The 19,752-nt window shown below is 43.1% G+C and overlaps 1 protein-coding gene across 2 annotated transcripts in view; it reads left to right on the forward strand.

Moving 5' to 3' along the window:
• LOC114878779 overlaps positions 1-19,256 on the forward strand; it is a 45,612-nt gene extending 26,356 nt beyond the window's left edge. Inside the window, exons 1-11 of one of the 2 annotated variants that reach the window (XM_029192947.2) lie at positions 6,668-6,804; positions 9,431-9,476; positions 9,544-9,711; positions 11,545-11,764; positions 14,116-14,199; positions 15,524-15,657; positions 16,202-16,338; positions 16,537-16,691; positions 16,935-17,176; positions 17,249-17,435; positions 17,641-19,256. In XM_029192947.2, coding sequence (XP_029048780.1) covers positions 9,456-9,476; positions 9,544-9,711; positions 11,545-11,764; positions 14,116-14,199; positions 15,524-15,657; positions 16,202-16,338; positions 16,537-16,691; positions 16,935-17,176; positions 17,249-17,435; positions 17,641-17,837 — 1,545 coding nt within the window. In that variant the 5' untranslated portion in view covers positions 6,668-6,804; positions 9,431-9,455 and the 3' untranslated portion in view covers positions 17,838-19,256. Of the gene's footprint in view, positions 1-6,667; positions 6,805-9,430; positions 9,477-9,543; positions 9,712-11,544; positions 11,765-14,115; positions 14,200-15,523; positions 15,658-16,201; positions 16,339-16,536; positions 16,692-16,934; positions 17,177-17,248; positions 17,436-17,640 lie in introns of those variants that run through there. The other variant, XM_029192946.2, reaches the window with a different exon arrangement.
• Positions 19,257-19,752: the final 496 nt, after the last annotated feature.

A 19,752-nucleotide genomic window follows, 5' to 3' on the forward strand; every position in this document is an offset into this window, starting at 1 on the left:
AACACAATAATTATCATGAATTACCATAAAGATGCAATGGCTCAATCTAATAACGAGGCAAATTAAAATATCCACAAAGTGGCACCTGCGCCTATTACTCCACCTTTCTACAACACCATGAAAAGCATCGTTCACCATCGTTCCAATCATGCTACTTTTGATACGCACGCTCGAGCGTACAAAATTGACTAGCCTCGCACCGCTACATCAGGCCGGAATATATTTCCCTGCTATTTTTCGCGATTCATTAGATAAACAACGTTGAAAAGCGGTCGTATCAATTAGCCTGCAGGCTGTAAGATCTTCAGAGGTGACGGAGCGTTTTATCTAATAAAAGGTAGCTCGGTTAAATTTATGACCAGTGCAACGTATACGGCCAAACATCCAAGCAATATCGCTGGTTTAATTAGTAAAAATTTGACGCGTCGAAGCAACACCTGCTTAAGTGGCGCCATTTATCTCCAGCTGGCTATCGGAGCGGTTTTACGCGCATACCAGCCTCCGGACTAAATTAGAGGAATCTCCCGTTAAGTATCAACACCGGGTACATTGGTTTAATGCGTACAGAAAAGAGGAAGAAACTTTATACTAACAGAGATAAAATTTCGAGAATTTTATTCGAATGTTTAAAAATGAAATTTACGCGAAGCTGATCATCCGGAGGCTGACGTTCGCGTAATAGAGTCTGATAATTGAATTCGTGGACGCGAAGGAATTTATTAAAAAAAGGAGAGAGAAGAACCGGAAAAGAAGAACGATCGAGGCACTTTGTGAGAAACCGAGAAACGTCATTTACGATTTCAGAAGAAGCTATTATATCGTGCGAGTTGACAAGAAATCCGCGATCGAAAGAAACTCACGGCTCGCGAGCTGTGCAACAAAAAACTTTAGATTTCATAGCACGTGACTGTATAATAATCACGACGTCTGAGCGAGAAGAAATTAATGAACCGATAATCATCGCGATACGTGTGCGCCCGATCGTTTCCTCTCAGCTGATTGATCAAATAAATTTCCACGAACGCGTACTAGATAATTTCTTGCGCGATTTTTGTTTCTATCCCGCCTCGAAACGCTCATTTACCGGGAATGCACGCCGATTCTTGGAACGATGAACTTGTTCGTCAGTGATTTTAGACTGATTTCAAGCGTGCAAATTTTATGAAATTGTTTGGAAAGATTGATAATTGAATGGTCAGGTGAAATTTGTTCAACGTGCTCGTGAGTCAATTGCAAAAATGTCTCAATTACTGTTTTCAAATATTCTTATGATTTAGGAGGATAGATTGATTGTATAATACCTACAGAACGAAGATATTCTGTTAACAGTTATCTCGCGAGCAAGTAATTATTCAAGATCATCCTTAGTTAGGTATACAAATTGCTTAGCGATAAAGCGTTAAGCATTAACACGTTCGCTGTTACAGGGAAAATATCTACGTTTAGTACGGCGCATTATGTTAATGATTACAAATGTTATCGTCGTTTGATTTTCCAATTTAATCCTTCAGTTTCTCATTGTAATTTATAGGGGCGATATTAACGTCCCAGTGTCATAAACTACATTTTTCATAAAATAAGGAAATATAAATGGGACGTTGATTTCGAATGTATCGATATTGAAAATTTTCATTTCCTTTTTAATGACTCGGTTATACTAAATTGGCAGTACTGGTCGCTAATCACCCCATTGACTGAAATATTCCTGTCGTTTATCTCACCTCTTGTAAATTATCGTCTACCTCGACTCAGATCGAGTGTAGTACCACTGAGAAAATGAATGAATTTTTCCAGTTAATGTTTCAATTTGCTATCTAGAATTGCCACTCCAACTCGAATGGCTCCCATATCTCGTTTGCTGTTTTCCTTTCTTTTAATTGCTTGATTAAACCGAGTGTAACCCAGATCTAAACCAGTCCATAAACACAAGATGTAATGTCTGAACCGATCCACTGAATCAACCGACCAATTCACCACGTTATTGTAAGATAACGAGTATCACAGCGGACTCGAGATGATAACAGTTCCTCCCGCGGTGCACGCTCTAATCCCGCGTAATTTATGTAACATGTAAATCGAAGGTTTAATGCCGATTCAAGGCAAGGCAACCGTTTCCTCGCGAGTCTAAGCAACTTTAAAGGTCCGCAACCACGCGTGACCAAACATTCTCTTCCGCGCTCGTCTCCGGCTCCGCATGAATTTATCGACGCCCGGAATTCATTCTAGAAGCCGTTGTTAGCCAATAAAATCGCTCGGTTATCGAAGAATTCATCGAACGATCGATACCCGCGATCGCGCTGCTAATCGTCCGTGATCCATTTTTCAACGCTTTCGATGTCTGCTTGAATTTATCTGTCTCTACTCTGTCGGATACCGATTAGAATTCGAAAAAGAACGTAAAATTCCGAAAGTCATGGATTTTTCCTGCGACTCAGAACAAGTAATCGTTTCTTTTTGAAATAACAGTAATAGAAAGTCTACCGAGTGGCAACGAGATTTACATTCTTACAAATTCCACCCAGGAATCGTAATGGCTACTTAGAAGAAGGAATTGCAAAAACTTTCTGTCCGCCTTTGAAGATCCACAAAAAAGTAGCTATATTCAATGAAAAAAAAAGGAAAAGGAACCTGGCAATTACTAGACACGGCATTCCATCAGAACTTCCAACAGATTTCCGCGAATCGTTCCGACCAATTGCCCGAAGATCCATCGTTGAACATGTAGAGCAACGTTTACGTGGCCAAGGAAACCCGGGTAACAGGACGATTCTTACAATAGAAGGCGAAGAAGGCGCACGCCTTGTGTGCCGCACGAGCAGGAAGACGTTGATTTGCCTTTTCTTTGCAAAACGAGTAGAAATCGAGTGACACGGGAAGTCCATGCATCCGGCGGCTATATAAATGTAATATGGTAGTCGTTATCGGCAACCCTATGAATCTTCTCCTTCTAGTTTCTTACTCATCCTTATTTTATTAACCGCGGCAGAGCTTTTGAGAAACGGCTGATAATTAACCAGGTAGGCTTCGGATGATCTTCGAGTACAAAACGTTCAGGAAGAGTCAAGAAAGGATATTTAATAAAGACCCACCTCAGCATCATTACCGTTGGTTAATAATACGCTCTTATTTTAATTTATCAGGAAGAAAATTCAACATCAGTTTGTATTTCAACAAACATGCTGCTCTGAAATCTCGAATGAAAGCTGATTCGTGTAAGAAATTAAGCAGAACACGGGTTACTTAATCGATTAAGTTGCTAGTTAAGCTAGTTTAATCAAAGACAGACGTATCAAGCACATAAATCTTAACGATACCTCGTACCACGAGAATTGCGATCGAGTTGCGAACAAGTTTTTGCTACCTCCTCATTAATATCTCATCCTTGCCGATTTCGATACCTCTTTGGCATGTTATATTGACTCTTGTCATCGGTCATTGATAACGATTGCGTCACACGTCTCAATTTTGCCTAATGAATTACTTATCAATTTTCTACTAATTTTAGAACGATAGCTTGGAACACCTCGTATATTACCCATTATTTCTTTTCCCTGGATCGTCGATGTTGCAGCATAATAATTATCGCGAACGGTGCATTAGGGTAATCTCGTTTCGCATCGAACCGAGTTAAAAGCAACGGTAACGGGTCTCGTGTATCATTCGTCCCTCTTCACCCCCTGTTCAACATTTTCCCTCGTTACTATCTGAATCACGCTCAGATATTTTTTCGTCTGTCGATCCTCGTTCGCGTTTTATTTCATTCTTTCGACGTAAGAACACGAGTGATAAAGAAGCAACAAGTAGACGTTTCTCGTTTTAATAAACAAGACACACCGGGTAAGAGGAAAATTGAATTCCACCGGGTTTCGATCATCATCATCCCCTTCATCCTGTCTTGATCGATAAAATCGCCGGGAAAATTACCGCGTGAAATCACGTTCGCAAGAAATATGAACTTTGTGCGCTCGTATAACTTGTTCACGGTCCGTTGACCAGCCGAACTCGTCTTCCGTAAACGAGGTCAGCGTCGTTTCGCGACCATCTTTAAACGCGAATGCAGATGATAAGTTCGCGTAATCGTTACTCCGTACCTCCTTGTAAATCCTTCGAATTTATGCGAGTAATCGTCGAATTCTATTTAGGCGTAGCCAGCGTTTAATCTCGAGAGAAGAATGCAACAGAAATGATCTCAGATCTTAGGATCTTCTGAACAGTTACAGTGGTACCTCGGTATACGGAATACGACATAAATTTTTTCTGTGAATTTTGTGTCATTTTTAATTAATTATTTCGGAGGAAAAATTAAATTAATAATCAATTATATTCGGAGTTGATGTAAAGATATCGTATAACACATAAAGTTTATTTCATTTGGTTTGTTAATTTAGAATCTATAATTAGGTTTCATTTATGTTAAATAAACTAGTGAATATTCTTTATAAATTTCTAGGAAATCGTTTAAATGTTGTTCATGACATAAACAGTGTTTAGATTGTAAAGTTCAAACATCAGAACCGGATTAAGGTCGTATATCGAGGTACCACTGTACTTTGCTATTTTATTAACCCTTCGAAGATGATAAGTTAGATTATATCTGATCTTAAAATTAAAAAATACCAGTTAGTCCCCCGGTTAACCCGAGGAGTATAATCGCTAATTCAATTTGATGACGAATAAGATTAAGGTCATCGTGATCGGCGAACGGTAGCCTCAAAGGTCGCAAGTTAATCCTAGATCGCTATTAACTTGTAATGATGCAACTACCTGTGTTGTACCGTCAACGACCCCGGTAAACGCTTCGAAATAGCGGCACCGCGTCGATCTACGTACAGATGAATACGTGTTGCCGATCGACGGATCGATGACCTTGAGCGATCGCACCTTGGATCGATCCTCGAAGAAAGTGCCGTTGCTCGACGCTTTCGTCCTCGATATTCATGTTGTATGCAAGAATTCGCGATGCACGCCATCGTTTATTTATTCGATTCATTCTGAAAGGTAAAACTTGCACCAACTGCATTCCTGTTTCCGAAAAAGGAAATATTTCGAAGCGAAGGCAAGTGCATTTCGCGAAACGCGATGATGAACTATAAAAGTGAACGGTATCAAAGGTTCCTGGAAGAACACCTTTTATCGTCATTATGGTACTTGCTACAGGTTTCAACCAATATCATCGATATCGCAATCGTAAAACTTTGTGCTTCCAGGTAATAATTACCGATATTACAGCCTTGTTTCTCCCGCAGTAAATTCTCCAATATGTTGAATGATTGGTGATGTACCGGACAGGTACAAGTGCAAGTATAATTTCTCTCTAACATCCTGATCGAGTACAATGCAGAAAAAGAAGGTCGATCCATTAAGTAATATCAATAACACGTCAGGAAAGAATCATCGCCGTGTACGCTCCATTTATCCCAGCGCACCTAGTGTCGATCAGATGCATCCTCGGTGCATCCTCGGTGCATTAACTGCAATCCAGCTAACGACTCGCTAAATCGTCAATAACGCCTGGAACATCCTGTCGACGCGTTCGATATATCGTACGATGTCTATCTCCTCGTAGATGGATCGAACTTGATCCATGCCGCGTATACCCGTCCGGAGTTAACATTCGAGGCAACGATGAATCAATCACCCGTTCATCGCCATTCGTTCACCCGGTTTCCGACTCGGGACGAGGCAGGGAAAACGCGAAAAATCCGATTACACGAGCCGCTCTTCCATTTAATTAATACGCCGCGCCGAGTACGGTGCCTGTTGCGTTGCGGGATGTTACCTGGTCGAGTGCATCTTCATTAAGCGATCCCCATCGCGTATGAATCACGATAATCGCGGGATAGACTGCACCCTGCACCATATTCGTCGGTTCTCTTCTATCTTTATTCCTTTCCCGGATCCAACGAATTTGCATCTAACTGCAATTAAGTACCGCGCGCTCGCCCCCCCGGGGACTCGGGAGATAAACGTTCTATCTCGTGAGAGAAATCCTGGATGCTGTTTTCTCCAGGATTTTAAGGTTTTTTTCATTTGCATTTAGGTTCTTTGGATTTGCGTTGCAAGGATAAAGCAGGAATTTTTGAAGAAAATTTATAGGTTCGATAATAGAGACGAGCGAGAAAGCAAATTGAACTGAACGATCATCGTGTTTCTGGTTAGTGGTATTTCTAACAGTACTTAAGACCTCGATTCCACCGACCGTAATTAAATCAGAGTACGAAAAATGTTAAATCCATAGTAATCTATCGAGACAGGAAGGCCAAATGGAACAGCATCGCGTTGAACGCGAAACAGCGATGCACGCGAAAAGATTGAAAAGCGGAAGTGGTGATCTATCGATCCAACCGGTGTATCAAACGACGCGAACGCGAATCGTTTAAATATTCAACCGTGCGAAATCCGGTAACCCATAAAAAGTTCATGTATCGTGATTAATCATTCATTTAATTAGCAAGATGAACGAGACGTTAGATTTGCCTGGTACGCTATGAATAATTCTATAAATCGCGTGCGATATGAAACATTAAAGTCACACCGGGGCCAAACACCGGCTTATTTAATCACAATATCGTGATTTAATGCCTCGAACAGCATTTATTAACGAGTTCCTTTTTATATTCTTCAAACTTTGAAAACCGACTATGTACGATTTGTATCTTACACGATTTCTTAGACGACGCATTACATTTTCGAATAAACGACAAGCAATATTTTATAAAGTACACGGATTTTACTGGTGTGGAAGGTAGTGGTATGCAAATAAATGGGACGAGTAAACAGATAAATAAAAAGAGACCTTGCAAGGTACGTGCTTTGCTTAATCAAATGTCACGGACTTGGACGAAAACGTGGATCGTCACTTTGGTGCATGATCCAAGTTTTCTAACGACTCGGTGATTGGCTGGTAGCCGGTGTCGCAGCAAGAGCAGACGATTCTCAGCGGACGGTGGTTAACCGCAAATCACGGATTGTTGGCCAGAGAGCACGTACCTTATAGCTACGTATTACCGTGCATAAACGCTGGGAAATATGAATTTATGTCGTCGGTTCGAGCTCGACTAGTTTTTTCCGTTCTACAGCTGACCGGCAAGAAATTTATGTAATCGCTCGTTTCCCCTAGGGATCGCGCGGGTGGATTTATCGCGATAGTTACCTAGATTCAAAGGTTGAATTCCATTTTCTTTCTACCTCATCAAAGATCGTTCTTGTTTCTTAAATTCTTCATTCTCACAGAAAAGTTGGAACGCTGAGAATCGAGGTGGGAATTGATTAAGAACGGTAAAAGAGCCTCGCTTCCCGTTCGCAGCCGAGTAATTAACATCCACAAAAAAGTGTGCAATTTTTCGTGATAAAAATTTCGGGAATGCGTTTTCAAACAGTTTATCGACTAACTTCTCCGAGTTTCCTGAGAATCTATAGAAATGATTTGAACTGACAGCTCGTTTCATCCGTCAATCAATATCCAGCGCGAGAGATTAATAGGTTCGAGCAATGTTTTAAAGAAATTGACGTCAACGCGAAAAAAGCCGTCGGATGAGTTTGTAAAAAGGAAAAACAAAATCGCTCATTAGTATATAAGAAGCAGCAAGTAATTTGCACAGAAACTTGATAAGCAAGCGTCCTCGCAATCTGACTTTCAAATTGCTAACTGTACGATATCTGAACTTTAGTTTCCTTGAAACGGAGCGGATCGCTCGCGGTTAGGAACGGCCGTGCAATTACGAACGTTTGTCCCGCGACGCGGATTCACGGATGTTCCTAGATTTTCCGGCGTGCCTGAGGCGACTGAAAACCTTCCAAGTCACCCGCTACCTGACGCCAACTAACGGAATTGAAAGACGATCGTCCCTCGATCTACCTTCCCAGTCACCTTCTTCCTCCACCTCGTCCTAGCCACTCTTTTGCTTCATTTCGCTCCGCAACGACGTAATTTCCGAGGGAAGAAGAAATTACCGGTCGAGGTGAACTCGGTCGAGACTCGAAGAGGAACGCGGTTTCTCCGGGAGCGAGATTTTCAGACTATCAGATGCAAAGTGGAGAAAATTACGTTCAGACTCGAATGCTCATTTTTGAGGATTAAAACACACGTTGCTGGAATGATTATAGCGTTCTAACAGCCTTGTTTTATTACCATCTAATGCTTCGTATATTTTATAGTAAATATACACATTTGCTGGGTAATGTATGCAGATGCTGATTTGATAAGTAAATGTATTCACCAGCAATGAAATTACGGATTTATCAGTAAAAGTAGACGTTTATATTGTTCCATAATACAAACGAGTTGGATAAACGATTAACACGATTCAATCTGCCTACGCATCGACGAAGAGCTAGAAGTCCGCGTGCAAGTTTGACTCGCGTGTTGCCCGCTCGACCCGGTGCGATGATTAACGGCCATCCTGATCCGCGAGCTCGTCCCACGCCTAACACCTTCCGTTCCATTTAGCCAGACCGGCAACCGGCGAACAATAATAATTAACCGGAGCGAACGGGACGATTTGTTGGCGTAACGCAAACAAGATAACCGTACGAAATCATTTTAACGAGATCTGAACCTTCGTTCCTGCGATTGAAAAGATTAAAGAAAATTTCTGAGTGGACTTCCCTTCCTCCGAGAGAAAAGTCACCTAACTTTTCTTCGGTGAAAATCGTGCAACTAACCCGGTCTCGCGGACGATCTATCGCGTGAGACGGAGGAACCGCAAAGGGTTAAAGCGGACGAGATCGATGTCAAAGAAACAGGACCCGTTACAGCGTAGAAAGGAAGTCGATGAAGTGCGACCGATGGAAGAAGGGCGGGGAGACAGCGGCTGTTAAAAGAAGAAGAAGAAGAAGGAGGAGGAAGTCGAGAAAGGTGGAAGAACGAATTCATCGGTTCTATGAGAACAGAGCTGACACGGATCGCAACGCGTTAAGTCTACCAGCTTGATGCCTCGAAGATCGAGCCTGCTCTTCTAGATCCTGCTGCATCTCGCAGGAGCGTGACTCATCTCGAATCTTCTTCTTCCTTTATACGCGTGGAAAGATCCCACGGGAACTTGTAAACACGGCGAACATTGTTCCTTTTCGGTCTAAAGAGTCTCCGCTTACGAGCGGTTTCGTATGCGGCCCGCGCGGTCCGCGCTGACGGATCGACGAGCATTCCCTCGATGCACCGCCGCGATTAGGCCAAGTCACGCGTGGCAATGATCCGATTATGGTTTCCCGCGATTCTATCCGGCCCCGTTGTCCTTCGTTATTATCGCGAATCCGAGGCCTGTTACCGCGCGAACGGACGTGCACGCCGCGAGTCTGCACGTTTCTTCTCGGGACACTCGAGGAATCACGTAGGGACCGGGTCCTTCGGGAAACGCGCGCATGGAATAACTTACAACGTCTCTCTCACGCTCTTGCGACATCATTGTAATAATAATTTCCTCTGTTGCAGATACGCGATCGTCTGGTTGCTGACGATGAACACTCTTCGATGTCAGGTAAACGCAATTAGGAAACATTATTAATTATCCATCGAACTGGGTATTCACCGTAGAAATTTTCAAGGCGACGAATCACGAGAATGCGGATGGCGACGGAAACGCGGATGACTCGGTGTTGGACGAGACGACCGAGGATTACTGGGCCGGAAGCGGATCCGGACCTGAAGAAGACGATGGTCTTCGTAACGAGACCAGAGAAGCGTTGACGCACGAAGCTAGCGATCACGATGCTGTGAGTAGTTTTAACGAAAATTAATTGATAAATGTTGGGATTATTTGGATGTAATAATTGAAGACAATCAGGTCCAGTTTCGATGGCTGGACAGGTGTAGGCGAGGGATGAGAGGAACGGAGACGGGATAGGTACATTCACCTAGGCCATCTGACCGATCATAGCTAGTCTAATGACTTTCGACACCCTAACCACGCGACCGTTAATCATCGCATGAGTGCTCGTATCACGAAGGAGACTGGAGACGGGAATCGTCGGCTTGAAAGGAACGCGCCGCGCCGTCCGCGGACGTCGAGTCGCGTTTACGATGACACGCACTGCGTTTAGAAACGGATTTAACCGGCACGTTGATTACCAACATTACGAGTAAAATTGGAGGAAAAGAAGAGGAATCTAGAGCGATTATACTGTTGCGTTTGTGGAAGGAAATGAGATGTTGCAACAGCTTCTAAGAGCAGAGTAGCTCTGAGGTTCTAGATATTGGAATATCTTGATAATTTATAGAGTATAACAGTTTATCTGGGCTTGTGGAGCATGCGACGTGGAAATCCTGTAGTTAAAACGTCAAAGTATCAAAAAGGAGAAATCAAAAATCTCTTTCTGCGAGCAGAGCTACATTTTACAAACGTTTCTCCAAAGGATATCTTTCGAAGAACCTCTAAGAGCATCCTTCGTTTCTCTATAAAGCCAACGAAACGATCCTCTAACTACTCTAGTAGCCCGTAAACGCTCGCTGCAGCCCTTTAACCGAGTTCCAGAAATGGCTGAAAGGTGGAATCCGTGAAAAGCAATAATTCCCGAACACGTTCGGTGCAAATAAAACGCGAGAACCGGCGAACGTTACGTGTCAGAGACGAGGAGGACAAGCTGGGAAGAGGATCCGTTCGAAGGCTGGCAAGAAGAAGCTATGTAAGAGCCGAGTTACAGGAAGAAAGGAAGCAAAAAGAGGCGAGAAACGAACGGACGAACGAAGAGGAGCATGTAACGACACGATTGTTTCCACTTGTACCGCGGCATATGGAGGCTGTTTGCTAGCTTTTTTGCTCTGACCAACGTTTACCACCAACCACGTGCCTTCTCTATTGCATGACCCACCGGAGTGGCTGACCACCTATCAGGGTACAGTGGCAGAAAATCGCGAGAGCAACCAACTTGTTTTTCTCTCTTACACTTGTTCGTCTCTATTATCCTTGCGGTAATTGCGGATGATGAATGAACATTGTTGATCTTCGTTTTCGTTTGATGAGATCGGACGGGGATGAGATAGAGATGTCTTTAAGAGCGTGATCGAAGAATTTCTTGTCGTGGTATCATTGCTTCGAGGGACGCGTAGTTATTGGTCATTCGATGAAATAAAAGTATCGGAGAAATTGCACTCTTGGCATGTCGATTTGAAGCTGAAAGTTTGATGAAAATATATAAACACAAGATGATTGGTTATTCGATGCAGAATATAATTATTCATCTCGATGCAAACAAGCCTGCTTTTAAAAACTTGATCGGCTGCGATCGAAGATGGAACGCGTTCTAAAGTAAGTGCTCGTGCATCGAGAGAAATCGAAGCAAGAAGATTCCTCCGGCGAGTTGCATCGGTACGACATGCGAAACCGTGTATTATCCCGACACGAGTGCACCGGCTGCACTTTCGAGCAGAAACGAGCTCGTAAAGCGTTAGTCACGCGCCCGATTGTGGCGTCCTTTTTTCACCTTTCTTTCGCCGCTTCGTCCTTTTCCCTTTGAAATCACCTTTGAAATTCCTTTGAAAAAATGCAGCTTATTAACGGAGCTTAAATTTGTAATTTTAATTAATAATTCTGTTTGCTTTCTGCAAAGGTGGTGTACGTAGGGGACGGTGCTGCCTACGTTCCAGTTCCTTCGTTGAAAGGACGACCCTTGAGCCCGAATTTGCAAGCTCTTCAGACTCTTCAGGGTCTGCAAGGACTGGCCGGAGGCGGTGGTACGGGGGTGGTCGGCGACGACGATTGGAAGAGACATCCGGAAACTTGGGATCGCGAGCATAGGAGGTACAGGCCAAACACCACTCGAGTTCAACGTAAGTATTCGCGAGTACTCTACAAGCCGAGCTGATTGTTCGGGCCGAGTCGAGCGCTTGAATATTGCCGAATTACTCAAAATCGAAAAAATCGAACTACTCGAATATTCGAGCTGAAAGAAGTTTTACGAGGGCTCGAATATTCGAGTAGCTCGCTTTTGTTTCAAACAGTTCGTCGACTTCGAGTAATTCGGCAATATTCAAACGCTCGACTCCTTCACCTAATCTTTTCAGCTGTCTTCGTTTGAACGAACAGAAACAAAAGCGTTCGGATAAATATCATTGTTTCGCCAGCTGTCACACTAAAAGATCATCGATATCCAAGTTCCCCGGTTCAGTTATCGTTGCAACAAGAAAGCGAACGCTTTCACCCTCGAACACCGTTACCAGCGTTATTATCTCTGCGGCCCGCAACGGGCAGGAAACGTTCGAGTCTCGTTGATCGATTGATCCAAAGGCTGGACCAACAAGTCCCGACACTCTGCCATTGAGGACGCGATGGATGGCGAATGGCTACCGTTAGAGTGGACGCAATTAAAACGGTGTTGGAAAGTCGTGTGGCGTACTCAACAGTGTACCTTCAACGCCTCTCGATCACCACTATCCGTGTCTGAATCTCTCTGTTCGACTCTCTTCTGGAACGCAGTTCCTCCCTCGAGGAATCGATGACCCGTGTCGACCGTAATTCTCCAAATTGCACAGCTGCGAAATGTTTTCCCGAATAAATCGAACCTCCGCGCTCTGTGATCGAACAACCGAGCTGCGTTGATTGTAAATGTATAATAAGAAATCAAGGACAGGGGGCAGGAGAAACGAGTTAACTCAAAGACTAGACAATTTATACGAAAGTGTACGAGGAGCGTTCGTGTTTGTCGATGATGAATTCAACGCGTTCTCGAGAGACGAGGTTCTGTACGTTCAATGAAGTCGTAAAGTCCTTCTCTGCGGGGTATAGAAGGCCACCCGCGGTATCGTCAATTACGCGAAAGAAGGCCCATTAGGTTTAATGTACCCTCCTCTGCACGCTCGATTCTACGACCTCGGGCCTCAGCTTCGTTTCATTTCTTTTTCGCCTTCTTCTTCTCTTCGTCATCATTTCCCACCTCTTCCGTCAGCTTTCTTCTTTATTCCCGTTTATTATTCGTTTGGATAAATAAAATTATTTAAAAAATAACGCGTACGAAAATGTACCTGCTATTCAATTAATAAACTATACATATAAGACAAGAGGAAATTAGGAACGAATTAAAGGGTTCGCGGATCGGCTGATCGTGATCGTGATTTCACGTCAAAAGAAACAAGATCACGCGAGTAATTAGAGAAACGATTCTTGACGGTGAGCAATCGTCTTCATGGAATAATCGCAAGAAGAAGAAGAAGCTTGATACTCGAACGGCTATTCCTATAATCGACTCTTAACCATCGGCCATCAGTTATCGTTTCTTTGTTCCGTTTTGTTCGCTATAATCCACCATCCCGCGCGTTTCCATGTAATGAGATTTAAATGGAAGTTGTTTGAGCTTTGACTAATCTTCCCTGTTTCGCTGATATACTTAAGCCTCGGCACGCTTTGTTCGCCACGAAGTTGTTATTACAACTGTACGAAATGATTTGGGATTGACTGTGAGAAAGCCGCTTTTCGAATCTTGCAAATTATTTAGCGCAGGCGTTAATGGGAAGAAAAATCGCGGACGAAAAGGCGAGTGAAAAATTCAGCTGGAGTACTCGAGCGAGTATCGGTCGTTGCGCAACCAGCTCCATTGTCTACGCTCGGACGTTTTACCGGCCGATGAACACAAAGCACGTATCCGCAATTGTAATAAGAGTGCGTGCATACCTCGAAAATACGCGTGCAACGCGTGTGTGCATCAGCACGCGCTAAACAGATAGAGTAACGAAGAGAGAGAGAAGAGAGGAGCGTAGTGCAACGAAATGTTGTATCATCGAGACTTACCCGAAGTGTGACTATCGCCAGTCTCCATCAAACGCCGTACATCTTCCACACTCCCGCTGGATTACGTCGTTTACGATGGAAACGGCTCCTTACCACGAAGAGCGCCTATAAGGGGACTCGGCTCGCTGCTTTACTTTCACTCGTCATCGGCGACCGGTTTTCCGCTGCTTTCCACCCGCCGGATGCCCGATTTTCCGACAATTTCGACACCGAAACGTCGCGGTTCCATCCTGAAGTCAACAAAATATCAAGTTGATTAGCAAAAGATCCCTGCTTAATTAACTCTCGCACGACGGACCATGAAGAGAGGCTGAATTTTAGTCTAATTTCGCAATTAATTTAAAAATCATACAGACTCCAATTCGGTAAAAATGAAAGAATTGCAATCTTGTTACAGATATCGAAGCGGAGTGCCAGGACGATTACATGAAGATCAGGATCGGTTTCAACGGCTCTTTCGCGGGGCTACTTTACTCGGCAGGTAAGAACCGCGAATCCTTCAGAAATTAACATCACGGACGAGCAAGGTGTACGTGATCCAGCATTCGTATTAAAAGTACGTGCTATCACGTCTGCGACCTCGCGATTCGAGAGCTCGCAATCATCTCGTCGTACACAACGGTCGAACTGTTACACGCTGACGAGCTAATAGTAGAAATTATCGCGAGATGATCTTTCCAAGCCCACCGACAAAGAATTTTCCTTTTTCCATGACGAGATCTCTTGCCGGTCTCCAGCATGGTCAAACTGTGTGCTTCCGTTATTTTGAAACAGGCACAACGCGTTGCTTCTCTCTGCACGCGATGCACCTGGAAATAGCTCGTTCTTCTTCACTATCGTTGTGATTTCAAACTATTCTCCTCTACGGATGCATCTCCGAGGAACAAACGATCGTTGTTCCTGATGCTCCTCTTCGAGTTCCTTCAAGAGCAATCGTATGTACATTGCCGACAATAAGTCACCGGACACAATTTAAAATCAGAATACTCTTTTTAAAATTGGAGCAAATTGGACTCGAGGTTTCTCGAGAAACTATACAAATTAATTTACTAATACGGAAAACTACCCAAGTGTTACACCCACTTATTAATGAAACTTTGCCAGCTTGTAGAGCTCGTCGAGCTGAACATGCCTATACCCCGTTTTGTGGACAGACGGCTAATTGTTTAAAAGATATTAATAATTAAAGTTAGTCAAAATAGAATATAGAATTTTAGTTTAGAATTATATAGAATTTTAGTTATTCAAAAAAAGACAAATTATCATTAAAAAAAAAAAAAAAAAATCATGGGAACCGTGGATTTGAACCGAGGACCTTTAGATTGCGAGTCATGTGTCTAACTACGGAGCGGATCCAGGACTCGCAATCTGAAGGTCCTCGGTTCAAATCCTTGGTTCCCAACAATTTTTTTTTTTTTTTTATGATAATTTTTATGTAACAGTTATTCAAAAAGAGACAAATTATCATTCAAAATAAAAATAATGTTGAGAACCAAGGATTTGAACCGTGGATCTCCAATTATAAAAAGAGTATTCTGTTTTAAAGAGTGATTTATAGACGGCAGTGTATATAGACACATTGTTCAGATAGAACATAGCAGAACTCAATTTGCTACCATGATACAGACTATTCTTGACAAGTATCCTTTTGTCATTTTTATCAGAGCTCTACAAGAATGAAAGATCATTGTTTCAATGAACCTCCTCGACTAGATAATTACCAAGCATTTTCCTCAAATGATAATCATAAGTAAGCTTTCATAGCTGAACGATCGTTGATAAAGCACGATCAATTTTAATTGCAGGCTACTCTTACGATCCCGACTGCATGTACGTTAACGGAACCGGCCGCGATTACTACGAGTTCTACATTCAGTTGAATCGGTGCGGCACCCTTGGCGAGAACACTCATCATCAGGACAGCAGAAAGAATCCTACGGTAGGTAAAACGACCAGCTTCCGACCGAATAATCCGGCCTTGTTCGTTACCAACTCAGCGTGAGTACCGGCTTCTTTTGACAAGGAATAATAATGATTAACATCTATGAAAAAAAAAATCTGTCTATCCCACGTATGGCCTTTAGAGATCGTCCACCTTCCAACTCGTGTCTCGCGACTCGACGTATTAATACGCGCCGGATCGTCAAGGCACCGCCGATGCTAATAATTCTGTTACCTGAAGCTTATGATTTATTAAACGCTCGTGAACGTTCCGTGATTTATATCGGTATTCAGAAACCCACCCCCGTACGTCTCAACTGCAATCAGTCGAGATTGAGGGAAGATGAAGCCCTTCGTTGATACATTTCAGATGAAATATTTTTTAACCCTTTGAAGATCTCTCATCCGACATCCTATCATTCTAATAATACGTTAAATTGAGTCGACACGTTACAGAGAGGTCAAATATATTTCTAAAGCTTCGTGGGAAGAGCTAGAGTAGAATAGATATTTATAAGTTTCATTTTTTTTTCTCATTCCAGAAAAACCTAATGTGGAACACCGTCACGGTGCAATACAACCCGTTGATCGAAGAAGAATTCGACGAACATTTCAAGGTGACTTGCGAGTATGGTTACGATTTCTGGAAGACCGTCACCTTTCCGTTCCTGGACGTCGAGTAAGTGAAACGAAAGCAAAGTGAAAATAGAGAACCTTTGAAAATAGAGAATCTACTTTGAGCTTTGTTCAGCATCGCTCGTGATCCCGATGTAGATGAGAACGGTATCATAATGTTGATCATGAATATCGTCGTTCCGCTACCAGATAACGGGTAGCTGGTTCTTCCAGAAGCCTTAACGCGGATATCTTCTTCCAGAGTGGCGACGGGAAATCCCGTAGTGTTCACCCTGCAGCCACCGGAGTGCTACATGGAAATCAGATACGGTTACGGGACCACTGGAACTAGAGTGGCTGGACCAGTTCGCGTCGGCGATCCTCTGACTCTCATTATCTACATGCGCAGCAAATACGGTACGCGGACGTAGATGCACGCATTTTCGCTTCACGCTCGTACACTTCTCGTCTCCCAAGAGTCCCGAGGCCTAATCGCATGGCGCTTAACGTAACATCTGCCCGGCGTTATTCGAAGGAATAACGGGACGAATAGAGTTACTCTTTTAGAGAAACCAAAATTAGTCCACCAGAGAGTTTCTCCTGATGCTTTTAATCCAAGCTTCACATTTAGAAAAGTTAGATTCATTTCTTGCCCATCAGATGGCTTCGACATCGTCGTCAACGACTGCTACGCGCACAACGGCGGAAACAAACGGATCCAGCTGATCGATCAATACGGATGTCCCGTGGACGATAAACTGATCAGCAGATTCCGTGGATCCTGGTCAGAAAGCGGACTCTTCGAGACCCAAGTGTTCGCTTACATGAAGACGTTCAGGTTCACCGGTTCGCCGGCTCTCTACATCGAGTGCGACGTTAGAATGTGCCACGGTAGATGTCCGGTGAGTAAAATAATTGTAACGATCGCTCTTTCAGAGATGGTTAAGCGACATTATTATTATATGTAATTGCAGAGTCAACCATGCCACTGGAGGAACGCCAAAAACGTGGCGAAACGTTCGTTGCCAGAAATCGGTGGTCCCTCAACACCTGCTACCAGTTTATCAGAGAACGTGAATCTCTTCCAATCGCTGCGCGTGCTTCAGGAAGGCGAAGCGGATACTGAGTTCTTCCAAAATTCCACCACTGCTTATCGAAGCGGTAAATTTATATCTTTCTCAGCTGCTCAGCTCGATAAGTCCTTCATTTATTAGCCAACCCGTTAAAATTGAAAATCTTGATCATTTAGTGGATCAAAATCTCAACGAATTGTCGAACAAATTTTCGTTTTTTGCCACTGACCGGAAAAAGCTGGAAAATTTTCTTTTTTTTCTATATTTTTCATTTCGATCGCTTTATTTTATAGGTCCCAGCGAATCTTCGGGCGACAGAGTATGCCTGAGATCAACGGTCCTCAGCACGATCATAGGAATCGGATGCGGCTTCCTTTGCATCATGGCAGGCACGATATTGGCCATGTGTTCGCGGATGCGACGACAGGCCAGGGAGAAGCTCTTATCCGACAGTATAAGTTACATGACCCACAAGGGTAGAATCAATTAAACGCAGCCTCCCCGAACGTACAAGCGAGTTTCTCTGTTTTCTTCTTCTGCCCGATGCTTCCACCGGTACCAGATTATCCGGGGAATCACCGAAGACATTTTCTCTGTCGATAAATGCGATACGACGCGGACTCCATCGATACCTTTTAAAATCGATTGATCGGATGATCTTCAAAATTACGCGTTCAAAGTTTAATTTTAAAAACAGACTATGGAGACAGGATCGTACCGATCGCACGATCGATGAATAATTATGGTTTTCGCGTGAATGATTCACCGTCGAGGAAGTAGGAATCTTTGAAGATCGAACTCTCGACAATGCTACTCGCTATCCTCTTTCCTTTTCCTCTCGTCGCGGATAAACCTCGTTTATCGTACGCACAAACGAGTTGCTGCCCGTCGATAATAATGATTCAACCGCGAATTTAGAAGTCGAGGATTTTGCCACGGTCTCGGTGTCGGGTGCACGATCGAGGAAAAAGCGTAATTCGAAAAATGCGAAAGCAGGTAAAGTTCGAATTCTTTGATTTTTCGTTCGTGCAAACGCTGCTACGCCGGATCGAAACGAATAGATACATAGGCCACTGATGAGATTCAGAGTACATTTAAGTATGGCTAATAACGTTACTCGCCATATTCAGGAACGAGAAAATTAACATTGCCTCGAGTTGCAGCTGAGCAAACAATCAATCGTATCCAATTTGCAAACTGATAAAACTTTCGGGAAAGGTTTACAAATCTTCACCTTCTTACATCTCTGATGTCGAATTATAAACGACAACATTTATTTTTGATATTTCGAAAGGTTTGCAGCTGCATTCTCGAGAAACAATTGAACCTCGATCGACTGACACGTTTTTTTTACCTTAAGTTTCTGAATGTTTGCGAATAATGCATTATCGTATGATATAGATATCGCTATTATAATAAACAGCTCTACAGTATCTAGGTTTATACTCATATGCATATGGTATATAACGCAGCGTCCAAATGTGTCTTCTAACGTTTAATTCTTTTTTTTTTTTTAATTTGTTTCGAGAAGCAGGAGTATCGCAGGAATTGCAACGAGCGCGAACGGCCAGTGAGGATTAAATAATATTTTGCGAGATCACCCCGTGCGTATCGGGGGAGCCAAAGAAACGTAGCTCAGCTCTCGTCTTAATATTTAACGACGGAATTTCGCGGTTCCCGCGCGAACGTCCTTTCGCCAACCAGTGAAATATTAATTTCCCCTCCTGGTCGTTCCGAAATTATTTCTACGTTCTCGTCAAGATCGAACGCCGTAGACATTTTCGTTATTCTATTTTTTTTTTTTTTCCAAATACTTCGCTCTCAAACGACAGATAGCAACAACATCCACCTGCTCGATCGAATTACTTGTAAATATAGTACGGTACGATACATGATATTTATAATTAAGCTCGAGTGTATCAAGGTTTCCAATAAACATTAGAAAGAGAATTAGAAATCTGTTATTTCCCTTTTTGTACGTGTAATAATAAATGAACGAAGAGAAAACGATTTTATTTCATTCGACCTCCACCTTTTCCATTGATCGTTTACAGGAAGGGAAAAACTAGCGTGACGAAAGGGGAGCCTACCTGGTCGATTTTGAAAAATTCGACGGGTCCTGGGACCACAATGGTCGAGGCACGGAACGAATCGTGTTTTCCAAACAACGTATCCTTCACCGATGTTTCGACGTCGATCTCAAAGATCGCCGCAAATGGCTCGGCTACGGTGAAAAGTGAAAATCTACGCAATATCTCATCCGCAAAATGGACCCGGAGACCGCCATTTATTCCTCGATCCTTTCTGGATAACGAAAGAAAAATGCGATAGATCGTCCACCTCTTCGAAGACCTACACATTTCTTCGACAAAAGATTGAAGAAATAAATAAATTGAACGTAACGT

Source organism: Osmia bicornis, chromosome 13, assembly GCF_907164935.1.
Source record: "Osmia bicornis bicornis chromosome 13, iOsmBic2.1, whole genome shotgun sequence".
In the NCBI taxonomy this organism is placed as follows: Eukaryota; Metazoa; Arthropoda; class Insecta; order Hymenoptera; family Megachilidae; genus Osmia; species Osmia bicornis.